Source organism: Xiphophorus couchianus, chromosome 2, assembly GCF_001444195.1.
Source record: "Xiphophorus couchianus chromosome 2, X_couchianus-1.0, whole genome shotgun sequence".
Taxonomy (NCBI): Eukaryota; Metazoa; Chordata; class Actinopteri; order Cyprinodontiformes; family Poeciliidae; genus Xiphophorus; species Xiphophorus couchianus.
In genome coordinates, this window is record NC_040229.1 from 11,321,143 (window position 1) to 11,336,957 (window position 15,815).

Consider the following 15,815-nt stretch of genomic DNA (forward strand, 5'->3'; position numbering starts at 1 on the left):
ATCTTTCAGCGTGCGATGGAGCTGAATTTTCCATGGGAAATTAAGGGCTATTGAAGCGGCGAGGAGGGAATGTCGAGGACATTTGGAGGAGGGATCAGGAGGATAATTGCATGCAGACAGACTCTCAGGGGAAGGGTGCAACCTCTGTCATCAAACACTCATTCTGGCCAAGGCCTCATCCCATTACAGTCCCCAAGGAGCGACGCTGCACCTGCCCCAGCGACCCACAGCTCCACAGCTCTCACCCACAGATTACACAACCAGGCAGGGACGAGAGTGACTGAGCTTTGGGATGCAACAAAAATAAAGCATCAGAGATGCAGGCGGGAGAACTGCTGAGAGAGTTTCACCTTGAAATGCTGACAGGTTTCTGCGCGCGCCCACAACAGGCCCGTCACAGGTGTAACAGCCATGACCTCGCAGCCTGGTTAGGCATGAGAAAACATGTTCCACATGAGCGGCGACACAATTGTGTTTTCCGTCAAATTAGCGTGCATTGAAAAGCGCGCAGTGCAACGGCAAGCGTTAATGGCCTCCCTCCTCGCCCTGGCGGATCATCAGAAGAGAAACTGGGATTTGTTGTAATTGCTGCCGGGGCGTCAGCTGGGAGAGGATTTAGACATGGAGCTGCTTCCTGTGATCGAGCTATCAGTCAAGTTTCCACGCTCAGACTGTCCTTCATATGCAGGAAACCAGTCGACTGCTGAAGCTCCCATCCACACAGTCCAACATAAGAGAGCTGTCTGTTTTATGCTGAATATTTATGCAAGAGGCTGCAGTTGTTTTCAGTTTGCTTATGCACTGCTAACAACAGACAACGAAAAGCCCGTGAGTTGCACTGATAACACATTTCATAAAGGCCTGGAATCAAAAATAAGTCTTTTATCTAGGATCAGATTCACATGACTCATCTCCGCCCACAGGGAGAAAATGCACAGCAAGATCCTTACGTTTTATTACAACATGATGTACTTAAGATAGAGATTAAAGAGAAATCTGTAAAACAACCTTAATTTTTCAACATGATTTACTCTCTCATCAAGTCAATTACCAGATTAATTTGCTAGACTGAAAATCTGCATGTTATGTCTTCCGCTTTTCATTTTGACTTCCCATTTTTATGAAGTGAGTCCAGTTGATGTTGGTGACAGAGTTGCATAAGAGAAGCTATTCACTCACTTGCAGATTTATTCTGTTTATGCCTTTTGTCACACTTTAATGTTAAATAATAGCAATAATAAGAGTACTATATCAGACAAGTATAACTTGAGTAAATATTTAAATTACCATTTTACTCATAAATGAAGAAAATGATTCAAAACAACCTGGTTGTTCTTTCCTCATGATGCTGCTACGCCCGCCGTACTTTAGACATGGGATGATGTTCCTTTGCTTTCTTCTGACTTTGCTAAAAATTCATCAGACTTTTAACAAAATACATTATCAAAAAGCATTATGGAATTTTCCAAAAAAAAGAGGAAAGACCAATCAGATTGAATGTCCATGAATTTTTATACAGCATCCATACACATCTGGAAAAAATTAAGAGCCCACTGCACTGAAACACCTCCTGATTATTCCACCAAATATTGATTTCTGAACTCTTCCTGAGGTAAAAACAAAAGTATTGTTGTTTCTAAATGAATATAAACATGTTTTCTTTGCATTATTTGAGGTCTGAAAGCGTTGAATCTTTTTTCGTTAGTTTGACCATTTCTCATTTTCTGCAAATAAATACTAAATTTGTGCTTGCAATATCAGTGACATGTCATAGAATAAAAGAACAATGTTCATTTTACTCAAACATATTCTCTTAATATTTTCCAGAGCTGTATTTTTTCTCAACGGTTTTCAATTTCTAATTTGCAGATGAAGCTTTAGCTTTATGTACATAATGCTAACGGATTCTACTTTAAAGAGTATTGATCATCCAGCTGTTGCGCTTTATATAAAAGTAAATCAATAGTTGTATTAAATTTAACAGTTAATGTTGAGTTTATGTGCTGGTAGGAAAACCAGAGCAATATACTATTCTCTTTCTATTTTTAAGAATGTTTATTTCAAAGTTTGATCTTTTTCCAGCACAAGAGAATTTGAGGTGTGGCTGAGGATCACAGTTTAGCACACCAACATGACGCCTCTGGAGCTGCTTTTCTCTGGACATCCAAACCAGAATCCAGTGCAGAGACGATGCTCCTTGTTCCACAGATGGTAAGCCTGCTTGGTTAAAAAATTACTGCTCCTGTAAGGCTACTGAGTCCAGTAATCTGTCCTACTCTCCAGAGATGTCTTATATTGATTTACTAATGAGAAACATAGAAAGAGCAGGAGATGCTTGCACAAGGTTAACTAGTGAAACAGATTGTCTTCAGTCTGTGCAGGATACAGTAAATCACCAAAACACACAACCAAATATGACTTTTACGTTATTTTTTTTTATAAAATATGAGTATTTTTATAACACTTTTAGACTCCAACATACATCTTCATTAAACACAATAATAGAAGCCATAAAATCACATTTATCTGTTTACATAAACTCCAGGCACAAAGCCATAATAGCATCTTTTGGTCGTCTTAAAACATTCTTAAATATTCATATATTTTTATACATCCTTGCAGGTTTCATAAAGCAAAACAAAGAAAAGTGTCTAAACAGCGAATGAAGTCAAGTGGAAGAGCCATCTAATAGTTCATGTAGTCCACCCAAATGTCACAATATCAATGTGTCACAAGAAGTACGCGTGGTGGCCATGACAACAACCAAGGAACATCAAGCGATCACAAACAACTCCGCTGTTTGCATACAGCACTGCATTCCTCGCCATCAAAATGGAACAACATCATCTGCATAAAGAGCGATAAAGCTGGCTTCTCCAGACAGTGACAAATTGTTAAAACACACACCTTCATGTTGATCTTCACGTGACTCAAAAGAAGTACAGTTACATACGGCAAGCTTGTGTTACTTTACAGAACAGAATGTGATGGCTGGTACAGAGAATTTATTGCAGTGCACACCAAACATCAAGAAACTTTTTTTTTTCTGAGCAGTCGCCTTTTGATTTGTCTCTCACCACAGCCTGATCATGAGAACTCGTCGTATTATCCATAACGGCAGCAGACACCCACCTAAGAGCTAAGCAGTTGGCTAAATGAGAACTATTTGTGACTGTGAAGCATCTGAAACATTGATCTGAGCAAATTCATGCAACAAACACACTAAAACTCTACGATTCAGCTTCACTCACGCTTATTTTTGTCTTGTAAATGTATTGTAGGCCTCACTGGAGAAGATGAAGACCTTTTTTGCAAGCAGACGTCTCCCTGAGGAGGTACTGTCCATGAAAAATATGGCCTTTTTATATACTTAATGTCTACACAGATCAATGACCCAAAATCCACGATAGTCTCACAGAAACAGTATACAGGTAAATATCTATACAGTACATAAAACACATTTGAAACGTAGTAGAGTTTTCTTTTTAGAACACTTATAGTTTCAGTGCAATCAGAGTAGTATCTAAGAGAAAGACCCTACGCGATGGTCGTCTGCAGTGTCATCTGGCTCATGTTGTTCAAGTAGATCAATGAGGTTTGGGTGCCTAGCATACGCCTGCAGTTTGCTTTGCAACTGCTCTCCGTATGTTCTGTGAAGCCCTACGATATGCACACATGAAAAACAATTATCTAATGAGGATATTTCTCGCTTGGAGCAAACTATTTCTTTACATTTCATGTGAAACTACTTGAACACACAGAATGGGTTTAGATATCTGATACAATGCTCATTTGTGCAATTGCCGATGGCGTGCCTGTTTTTTTATTTATTTTTTAGGCAGGCTCACCATAGCTGTATGGTTTAAGAGTAGCCACGCTGAGTGTACATCTTTCCTGCCGGCTCCTGGACGTATTCCTCCGTCTTGTCCCAATCTTGCACCCAGCCTCCGTTGAGCTGCGCCGTCGCCCCGTAGCTTTTGGCCGGGCCACCCATGGCGCCGTAGCTCTGCGTAATGTCGCCCGTCTCCTCGGCCAGCTCGTCCTCGTCTATGAAGCCACATTTCTCCTCACTGGTTTCCTCAGGGTCGGCCCATGGCTGCTTCTCCCCAGAGGCAAAGATGCCATAGAACACCACACCTCCGTAATGCACAAGGGAGGCAATGAGGAAGACATACTGCCACTCCTCGCGGGTCTAGAACCAGAAAAAGGTAAGATATGCACAGAATGAAAAATGTGGCATTCATTTCAAAGCTTTTCCACATTATAATACCACATTTCTGCAATACTGTTTTGTTGATAAACAAATCTGCTAGGAAAGGGAAACAAATGCAATAACCTGAGGTTCATAAGTGTGCGCACCTTTAAATTAATACTTTGTTGTATCAACTTTTGATTAAATTTCAGCATTCAGTGTGAAATTCTGATTACATTTCAGAGTGAAATGGGATATCTTAAGTTGGTATTAAGTGCTCAGTCAGTAAAAGTTGCAAAAGTTCTCTAAATCTGTCAAATTGTGACGACATCTTTTACCTGCAGCCCTCCGTAGCTGAACCCAAAGAGCTTCTGCTAAATTTGGTTCTGGACTCTCGCTAGGCCATTTTAAAACTTTTATTTTCTTCCCATCAACAACTGTAAAGCAATATAAAGTCATTCTACTCTTCATTTATATGTATATTTGGACTCTCATTGTTGGTAAAAAAAAGGGGAAAAATCTCCTTTTTTAGCTTTCTATCAGGTTTTTGGTCAAAACTGATATAGAATATTGTATATTTGGAACTATTTCTAACTTCACCCACCTTAGCTGTCTATTATGTGAAGAAAGGAAACCCAAAGCATTATGTTGCCACTATAATTTTTCACCACTCAATATTATTTTGTACCCAATATAGTTTATGAAACTATAGCCCAAAAGTTTACGGGTGGTTTATTCAGACTCTACATACGTTTTCTTTGAGATTTTGGCCAAGCTCGATAGTTTTCTTAGGAAGAAAAGAACTTAGTTTTATTCCAGCTTCATGTGCAATGCATGAGATTACCCCAACAGAAACAGAACTGGTTGGAAATTCTTCCAGGTTCTTCAGTGTTGCTGTTTGCTTCTTCGCAGGATCCCTCCCAGGATCATCTAGTTTTTTACTGACTCAGTTCTGACGTAGTTTCTGGATATATTTGTTATTGTTTTCACTATGCAGTGGCATCAGTATAATACTGTAGAGCTTTTTAATACCCTTTCCTAAGTGATGCTACTGTACAGTAAAATCTTTATAACATCCCTGGAAGAAATTAGTAAAGTTAGAAAAACTGAACTTTATGTCATGTTGATCAGATTCACTGAGTTATGTTCAGTGTAAAAAAGAAAAAAATTAATGCTGAAACTGAATCAATAGGTACTTCAATAAAGTTTTAGTTCATTTAGTACAAAGCATCACATTATCAATATATCATTTATTTAATCACAAAATCCTGAAATCATTCAAGAGTATTATTAAAGTTAATGCAGCAGTACCGCAAATAGCAGGCTATTTTAAAAGGGAAAATGTTATTTTTGTTTGCTTTGGTGAACCCAATGACCCTTCTTTTCCTCTTTTCCTGTTTGTACATTTCATAGCCCTTCAAAATAATAAGTAATCAATCTTTAGAGCTAAAAATAAATCACCATTTTGTTCCTTCAGAGGCATGAAACATCAGTTTGTTACATAACCATCCCATGATAAAGACTCACCTTGTGCTTTGTCATTGCTCCCACAATGAGTGGGCAGACCATGCCTGACAGAGTTCCCACACCATTAGAAATGCCCATGAGGATGCTGGCATAGCGGGGAGCGATGTCTAGATGGTTCACATTAAACCCTGCAGCAGAGACAGAAACGGTGTTGAGCGCTGTGAGAAACAATATGGAAAATAATCTGTTCTTTAAAAAACTTACCTGATATTGCAAATCCGCTAAAGCCCACTGCCAGCACCAGGAAGGAGATGGCCACACCTTTACTGTGAGAGTATCCGACCACTAGTAGGAGCGTTGCTTCCATACCAAACCCTGAAAGACGCAGGACAACTCAGTAGAAAGACTCAGACATTAAAATGGAGAAAGACGAGTCAGAGTGAAGCCTCACCGCCACAGTTCATGATTTTACGGACGTTAGTGGTGGACATGATGTTGTGGGTTCGTAGGTAGTCTGCTAACTGGCCTCCTAAAGGCACAATGATGGTCATGACCAGGTGAGGGAGAGCTGACAGCGCTCCAACCTGGAAACACATCAGACGATTCTCTGAGGCAGCCGGTACAGCCAGAATGAAACATCACAACTATGTCCGAACAAATATGTTTCTGCATTTCGATCTCTGACTCTCTGACGCAATAACTCACCGGGGTAATGGTGGATTCTCATTGTGATCCTGAATTACACCTGACATAGTAACATGAGTTATGATTTACACCCCCAATGCAGGGCAGAGGTCAGGATGGTTTGAGATTACTTGGATTCTGCCGTCTGGATTGTTTCTGTTTTTCATTAAGGAATGAAACAAATCACAAACTGCAACCATATTTTAGAGGAAGTCATTATAAAACAGCCAATTTAAATGACTTTTTGCTGCTGCTTGCTTTCACGTGTTCTCCTAAAACTGAAATACCTTCAGACAAACATTTTAGTGTCCATTTACAAAATGAGACAACAAATAAAATAAAGCTAAAAATTTAAATATATATATCAGGGGTGTCCAAAGTTGGTCCTCGAGGGCCGGCATCCTGCGTGTTTTAGTTCTCTCCCTGGTTTAACGCACCTGGATCAAATGGTGGCTCATTAGAGGCCTAAGAAGAACATCGACATGCTGAAAAGGTTGTTACTACCACCAGGGAGAGAACTAAAACATGCCGGCCCTCGAGGACTGACTTTGCGCACCCCTGACATATATATTCATATACAGAAGACATTCAAGTCCAAGTGCCCCCTCTCTTAATACATTACTGTCTTTTTCACCTTTTGTGTGACATACAACACAACTGAAAAACAAACAAATCAGTAAGAAGGAAAGACACAAAATAAAAGAAACTACAACAATCCAGGTGACATACATGTGCACCATATTGACCTTCTGCACATTTAATGTTGATTTGAATAAATACCTGTTCAATAAAACACAATCTAAAACAGCATGAAAAAGCACAATTTGATGCAAGAGGATAAATTAAAGGAGAATGCTGAGAATCAGGCCTGTCCTGCCAGGCAAAATGCCTAAAAATCTATTTCTCACTAACAGTTTGTGAAAGTCATACAATATTCTAGTGAGGCATTTGAGTGCATATGCGTCTTTCCATTTTGGCTTCATCCTTGTTCAATAAATAATATGCAATCTGCTGTGTTTGTGCACACTCCAGCTGAAGTTTGAACAATCATAGAAGCTACTTGAGATCAGATCATATTTATTACCTCCTTATAAAGTTTGTGAACCCCAAACCCATTTTACATTATACTGCAACAGCGATGATATAAATAGACAACAACCAAAACTAATGAAGATGAATTTGAAAGAAAATCTTCTTTTCAATCACACTGCACACTCATTTGGCTCCTAATCAGACCAGGAGGCTTGGACACAACTCTGCATGCACTCATAGTTTACTAAATTAACAACATGATAAAATAAAATGTAAGATTTTCTGGCAATGTCTTTGGCAACGTCAAGCACACCGTCAGTCTGCTTTTAGATCTACAGCCTCAGGATATTTTGCAATCTAAACGTTAGACTAGAGTTCAGTATGAAAATAAGTAATGAATGTAGTCGGTGTCCAGTTTTTTGATTCTTTGTTGAGATTCTGCACTTGTTTGCACTTGAAAGGAATGGTTACACATTCTGTCATGAGATGGAGTCTGTTCTGTCCTCTTACGGTCCAGCCGGTCGAGGCAGATGGGCTCAGCTCCCTCAGTCTGGTTCCAATGGTTCATTTTTTTTTTACAGCAGATTTTCTTTTCCACTCTAATCATCTATCTGAGTTCTCTTGAAAACTGAATACAGAACTAGAATGAGGCTGCAGTTTTGTCCATTTAACTTTTCAACTAGTATATATCATAAACTAGCATTTAATAGGAATTAAATCTTTTTCACTGGACATGATCAACTTTTTTTGTCTCAGGATGGAATTTGGTGTAAATTGCCAAAATGTCTGCACATTAGTAGGTAGATGAAAATAGCTCATTCACAGTTTACAAGCTGTATGTAAGTTATTTTTATTGTCATGCTGCATATGTGTTTTTGGCTTTATTACCAATTAATGTTTTTTATATATACGTATATATATTAGATATTTTTAAAATTACAACAATACCAGTAGCTTACAGAGATATGAGGGCAGTCATCAAGAGTAAATTCCTAATTTGACTATACTTGTCTTAGTTTGAGGTATATTTGACAGAATAAATGTGTGTTAATGATTTTTCAGGGCTTTTGATATAAAAATGAGTTGTTGTTTACCTTGCTGATCTCAAAACCAAAAACTTCTTCAAAGTATGCAGGCTGACTGATGAGGAGCAGGTAAAAAGTCCAGCTCCTGCAGAAATTGGCCACAATGATTGCATAGACAGGCATGGAGGAGAAGAACTTCCTCCAGGGGGTCTTGAATTTCTGTAGAATCAGAACAAACACACGTTCAGCTGAAAATGGCCCACACAGAAATGGTGACTCCAAATAGGTCAGAACTCACTTCTGCAGCGCCCATGAGCTGGGCACTTTCACCGATGCTCTCCTCAATGTAGCGGCGCTCCTCTTCGGTGATGGTGGGGTGCTCCGCCGGGCTCTCGTACGACACCAGAATCCAGAACATGTACCAGAATATTCCAAAGGTTCCTGACCAGAACACGAGAAGATTACTGCAAACGCAGGAGGACTGACAGATAACCAAATGTAATGGCACACAATGTTTTCAGGCATTGCAAGTCAAGAAATATTAAACCCATAAATTGTCACCGCATCACGGTTTATTAACAACGCCACTGTGAAATTATTGCATCAGAACTCAAAAATGAGTGGTGTAATGATTCAGCAACTCACTTTATTTAAGGAAACCTATGTCTTTTCCCTGAATGTTTTGGTAAAAGTTTGCAGTGAGAGTGATGCTCACCGTACACGTAGAAGACTGAAGACCATCCTGTGTACTGCACCAGGATCCCAGCCAAAGGCATGGCCACCACTGCACCAGCGTACGATCCTGAACAAGACACAACGTCATGAATAAGCAGAATTTGATCCTGCCTCTGTTGGTTGTACACACAACAAGCTAAACGTCTTCTGGAACAACGTCGTGTAATTCTAAACCAGTATTTGCATCTCAGAGTTGACGTGTTGATGAAATCAGTGTGAAACCAACGATCCAGATTTAGTTGCAATTAATAAATCAATAAGTGTTAATGCTTTGTACCGCAAAAGGAGAGAGTTGCCAGACGACTTCTTTCCAGCGGTGGGGCCCATTTACTCCATATGCCATGGCAGGCTGGGTAAGTCACGCCCTGCAAAGTGACAAAACAGAAGTCGGATCATTGCTTTCATGTTTTTTTTTATTACAGCGTATAGCAAAAGTATTCACACCTCTTGAACCTTTTTCATATTTTAAGTTTTCACCACAACGTCAGTGGATTTGATCAGGATTTGGTAGTCCAACGTGATGCAGAGCATTATGAAGGAAAATTATTCTATTTGTGAATAAAAACCTCAATTTTCTTCCACTTCAACATGATGTGCTCCTTTGTTTTGTACTATCACAAAAATCCAAACAAAACACATTAAGCCTTGTAGTTGGAACTTGACAATAGGTTAAAAATTTCAAGTGGTACAAATATTTTAGCAAGGCTAGACTATTTTTACACCTTCGCTCAATTACGGTACTCCCTGCGTGACTCTGTCTCTTTCTAGTTGGTGAAAGCCTTCCAGAGCAAACTGAAGCTAATAACAAACACACTGACATGCATTTGAGCCGACCTTTCTAATCAGGACTAATAATCCAGTGCAAATTCAAGTCGACTCTCCATTTCACAAAACAAATAAATAAATAAACTGAATTGTTCCCATTAAATCTTCATTAAACACTAAGTGGCATACAATCAACTATTGATAGATACAAATTGCTGGGGCTTGCAGTGGGAGACAGCCTGAAATGCTAATGCTTAATCTGTGGTAATAAGTTGTGGCGTTGAACACAGGCAGTTCGCTCTCCCTCCATGCTCATGAGCAGCTATTGAAATGACAGTGTGCAGCTCGACATGACAAAAGAGGCTGACCTTCAATCTGATAATAGCACATCTCACTCTCCTGAAATGAAGCCTCTTCTCGAGCCGAGAGAGGCGGCTGCATCAAGTGGTTTTTATGTTATCTCTTTTGTTCAGCATGTTTCCAGCTGTTTCAGCATGGAAAACCATTAGACACGAGTCCTGCTATTCATAGCTTCAATGCTGTTTGCTGATCAATCTGTGTACAGTGGCCTGAATGGATCATAATAGGACTCATTCCACAGTCAAATTCAAACAGAAAGCAGAAGGTTTCCGTGGTTTACTATGAGGTTCAGATAAAGCTCCCATCCTGATAATGAGGCAACAATTCAAAGAGCTTTAAAGGTCAGAAAAAGATGTACAAACAAGCTGTGCGTCAATACCTCCACCAAACCTTGCAGTATCCTTAAGCAAATTACGCATCCGTAGTGCGTACGGGCGGCAGAGGGGATGAACATGTTCAGGATGGATGTCAGGACAATGGCAGCACCGAAAACCCTGGACAAAAACATTGTAGCTGGTTAAAAAACAAAAATAAAACCATCACACCGTTTGAACGTGTGTCAGTTGAAAAACAACGAAAACAATGACGTTGTTCTCTGTTGCCACCACAACAAAAGGCATCACAGAGCTCAGATAGCATCGTAGGATCATTAAAAATTTTTATTTTATTTCAATAAGCCATACAAAGTCAAATTAACAAATAAAGACACCATACTCTCCTAAAAATGTAATTTTGCATTTAATTGTTATATATAATTTTTAAAAAATGTTCTCATCTTTTTCATCATATATCACTGTTGCAGATTTGTTCGATTCCTTCAGCTAACAGCTGGCTAACCAGCAATCAGCGAAACAATAATGTCGGCTCCGCAGCCACTGAGATTGTACTACGATCATTACCTAGAAACAGATTTCACACAAGGCTTTGGCTGGTGCGGTTGCCATGCGTCCCAACATAAAGGATTAGACACGGCCGTCCCGTGGGAGCTCATTAACATGAGGAGGCACGCCTGGCGGCCATGAACCAAATCCCCAGTTCATCAGCTGGTTTGCTCCAAACCCAACATTCATATCTTTGTTTGTAGCACACTATAAAATGGATTTATAAATTATTATCCATTACAATCTTCACATTTTTTGTTTTTTAATGTTTTGCAATGGTTAAAATGAACTCTACCACTATAACCACATAATTTGGTAACAATTCTTATGCATTTAAAAAAAATAACTGAAGTTGTTGCTTTAACCAACCTTTATTTTTGCTTGTTCAACAGTAAGTCTATGATTTGTATTATAACTGAATGTCAACTTAGTAAAAATGAAGAAGTTCTGAGTTAGATCAGATTTCTGTAATAAATTTGCATTTATTTTACTCAGAATTATTAAGTAAAATACCAAATCCCCCACAAAACGTTATGCAACTCGACACTACAAATTTTATTGATTACATGCAAACATTTTTTTTTGCTTTTAAAATTAAGGCTGCAATTGGTCAGAAACTGAAGCCTGATGGTAGAAATTGTCGGTGTTTTTACCTGTTCGCAGCCAGTCTGGAGGAAATATAGCCTCCTGGAATCTGAGTTATTATGTAGCCCCAGAAGAAAGAGCCATGGATCAATCCCACGGTCTCCGGGTCCCAGTTGAATTGTGCTTTCTTAAAAAACAAAGACAAAAAATAAATAAAAAAAATACCATTTGTTTTCTACATTTCATGTAAGTATAAAAAAGCGGAGAAATACTTCATTTGCTTTATTTGTGAGAGAGAAATAGAAGAGAACAAACATTTCTCTATTTTCTTCATGTGTAAGAACTGTAAGTAAGAAAAAAAACAACTAGATAAATAAAATAAAATGAACGGTCTACAGGCTCCGGCCCCACCATCACCTATCGGACAGGAAGGGGCTCCCTGATGTGGAGGAGGGCGGAGTTAGCACCTCTTTGACGATGATCTTGCCGTTCTGATGAATCGTGCTGTTGTTCACCATGCTGACGATGGCCACACCCAGGTTACAGCGGATACCGAAGGAGATGCAGAAGCCGAGCCCGCTCAGCATGGCGATGATGTATCTGCGCGGAAGCCCGAAGCAGGTGCAGTCACACAGCGGAGCCTTGCGCTCCTGGTCCTCCCTGGGTCGCCCATCCTCCGTCAGCTCGATGGCCTCACCTGTCTGCTGCCGCTTCTCCAGCCTCCTGCACCACAAGGCGATTATATAACACCATGAGCTCGTTTTTTGTTTTTTTTAGGTTACATATGCTTTTCTTATGGATACAGGCGTTAAATCAAGAACAGGACTAATACTGAAATTTATTATTATTATTACAAAACGATCAGAATTTGATTTGGTATTTAAAAAACTATTTTTCTTGCTGACTTATTGAGGAAAAAAGGAAAATTAAAACCTTTTTCTTTCTCAAGGATATGTTCTCTATCCATCCTTAAGGCTTCAAAAGGGGACAAACCTATGATTTGTATCGTTTTTCTCTGAAAAAATACGCATTTTCCCTTAAATTGATTCCATAAAATCGAAACATTGTTTTCGTTTTCTTGCTGTAAGGGGAAAAAATCCCGACCTTCAAACCGCAATGCAGCATCATCATCATCATCATCATCAATATCCTTCGTTTGAAGATAATTTCAACCGTTTTCATTTTCATTTTCTATCTTGTATTTTATTTTATTTTTTAATTAGCCTTTGCTTTTTACTCACGATGAATTTCTCCACAGAAAACCTGAGGTCTAATTTCCTACGACCCGGTTGGATGTGAAGGCCTCATTTGGGCCCTTTTCTCGGGAACGAGTCACGTTTCCGCGCTGCAGCTTTAAATGCAACAATTCCGACATGAAACACGAAGGAATGATACCTGCGCAGGGACAAAGGGTTACATTAAAACTGCGAAATAAAACAGATTAATTCAGCAAAACTGCTTCCTTTTTTTTGGCTCTGTTTTTAAATACTCCATCATTTCGCTCCGTTTTTAAAAGACAAAAAAAAGTAGAGCTTTGTAAATATGCAAGAACCTGAAACGCTTTCTCTTATGATTGGATGAAGTTCATCGATCCGAAATTATTCGTGGGTATTACAGATATCTCCAGGACTTTGTGTCACGACTCGTTCTCTTTCATTAATTATTAAAAACACCCCCAGTTGCTGGTGGAAGGGAGACCGTCCTCCTGGGAAATAATCTGACCCTTAAATATTCGGGCCACACGATTCTGCTGTCATTATATTCTAAGAGTGAGAAGATTTAAGAACGAGAGGGAGCATCAGTTTTGGAAGGTTTTTTTTTTTTTAAAATAAGAAACAATGAAATTAAATCAAATCACTTCTTTCTCTTACCTGTACAGTTTCCCCAAGGCCTTTCCTGCGATCTGTTTAACCCCCTCTTTGATGGGGAATGCCTTCTCCTTCCCTGGCTCCATTTCCAAGTTGTCTTCTCAAAATTAAACCCTAAGATACTATGATAAAGGGGAGTGCAGCATAAAAAAACATATTGTTACGATGTTATTCCAAATATTGCGCGTCTTTCTTCGCGTTAGAAAACGCCTCGATGTCCTGAAAAGAGGAGCTGTGAGAGGGGGAGAGAAAAAAAATGGAGAAACAAGGAGGAACAACGCTCAGCCAGAAAGAGAGGGATTCACAGTCACCAAACTGCAGTCAGATAAGTCCGATGGTGATTTGCGCGATTTTAATCCGTGAGGTGCCATTTTTTTAAAGATCTTCTCGAAAACAGCAACGCAGAGGGGATGGAGAAAAAAAAAGCAAGATTATTATTTGAGATGTGATGAGGGGAGGATTTCCGGTCCTATCTGAGGTGAGGATCTCCGGTGTGGCAGCAGCCGGAGGAGGATGGAGCATCACGAAGGAGCACGAAGCGCGTCTACCTGTCAGCAGCTCCTCCCTCCCTCCCTCCCTCCGCTCCGCGCCTCTAATTCAATTATAGAAACTCAAAACCTGTCAGCGGGAACAATCGACCGTCGTCCTTTTCTCGTGTCTAACTGAGCTGGAAGTGATTTTTATTTTTATTTATTTATTTTTTTTACAAGATGAGATCTAAATCAGTTCACTTGCTGCAAGTCAGCTCGAAAACATTTGACCTGCATGTGGCGATAATTCACATCCGGTAAACTTTAAAACAGAAATAAACAAGAGCTTGGTTGATTTGTTGTTTATTTTAAAATAACTAATTGCCATTGTTTCTTGGAGCACCTATATACGGTTATATGTAAGGAGGGGGAGCATTGGACTTATAAATTTTACACAAAGCACCCAGAGGTGGACCCAGCCTGTTTGGCGCCCTGGGCAAACCAACATCAAACATCAAAAATTGGTTAGCGAAAACAAGCACTTGTGGAAATTTGCTCTTGACAGAATAACCAACACAACCAAACTGTCTGACTTTGAACAAATGCCAGATGAAAAATGGGGCGTCATCCCACATCAGTGTGTGACCAAGCAGATGATCAAAGAGGATGAAAGAGGAATCAGGCTGCTGAATGTTTGTTTCTTCAGACTCAAACCAACCAATGCAACAAAAGATTTATCAACTTCGCTTGAGTGAAACTCTTGATTCTGCTTCTCAACAACATGTAGTTTATTCCTCTGTTTTGGGAAGCAACAAAGATCCGTTCTCTGCTGCTTTCCACTGATTATAGGCTCTCTACACCTGTCCCCTTACTTATAGAAAAAAATGGCAGCCATGCTCTCCTTGACTTGCTTACAAAAGCAAAACTGCCAAAACAAAAATATGTGGTATCACCTCCAAATGAACATTGTCAATAAACTAAAATGTAAAGCAATCCAAGAGCATTTTTAACTAATTTGAAGCAGTAAAATATGAAAGAATAAATAGGAACTACCATTATTAAGCAATTATGGCATTACTCTATAGCCCAATGACAATATAAATAATAAATTGTCATTGTAATTAAATAACAGAAGTAATTCAGCAAAGTAACATTCAGTACTAGACTCTGTTTTGGTGACTTTAACAAGCTGACCAGCTACATGCGCTAGAGGAGAATGTTTCCCTCTGTGGTTGTAAATCAACTGATATGAAGTTCATCAATCTGGATTATTACAGTCGGATCTGTTGGTATTACAGTATTACATGTTCTGCTTCATTAATTATTAAAACCGTCCCCAGCTGCTGGTGGAAGGGAACCGTTCTCCCGGGAAATAATCTGAACCTTAAATATTTAGACGATCCATTTCATGAAGATTTAAGAAAAATAAGGACATTTGTTGGCATAATGTTTTTTCTCTCTTTTTTTCCAAGACAATAGGAATTAATATGAAATAAAATAAAATCACTTCTTTATACCTGTACAGATTCCCCAGGGCGTTTCCTGTGATCTGTTTAGCACCATTTTCCTTCCCTCCTTCTTTGGCTGTTCAACACAATTTAAGATTTATGAAACCTTTATTCTGTTTGTGAAAACAAAAATAGAAAACAACAAAGAGCCACTGATGCACTGAGGACATATTTCATACGTAAGCAAAAAGAACAGTTTTTTTCCTGCAAACTACAATCAGAGATGTATTCTCTGTGACTTTT

General features: G+C 39.2%; 1 protein-coding gene across 1 annotated transcript; it reads right to left on the bottom strand.

The window, feature by feature from the left end:
• Positions 1–2,415: 2,415 nt before the first annotated feature.
• slc17a6a (solute carrier family 17 member 6a) lies at positions 2,416–14,145 on the bottom strand. The gene is made up of 12 exons (XM_028042700.1): positions 13,598–14,145; positions 12,194–12,449; positions 11,795–11,913; positions 10,640–10,754; positions 9,413–9,500; positions 9,116–9,202; positions 8,699–8,841; positions 8,470–8,619; positions 6,111–6,243; positions 5,924–6,034; positions 5,720–5,847; positions 2,416–4,192 (listed from the first exon to the last, which is right to left on the bottom strand). The coding sequence occupies exons 1-12, from the start codon at positions 13,678–13,680 to the stop codon at positions 3,863–3,865; spliced, it is 1,743 nt and encodes a 580-aa protein (XP_027898501.1). The 5' UTR covers positions 13,681–14,145; the 3' UTR covers positions 2,416–3,862.
• Between the last annotated feature and the right edge of the window lie 1,670 nt (positions 14,146–15,815).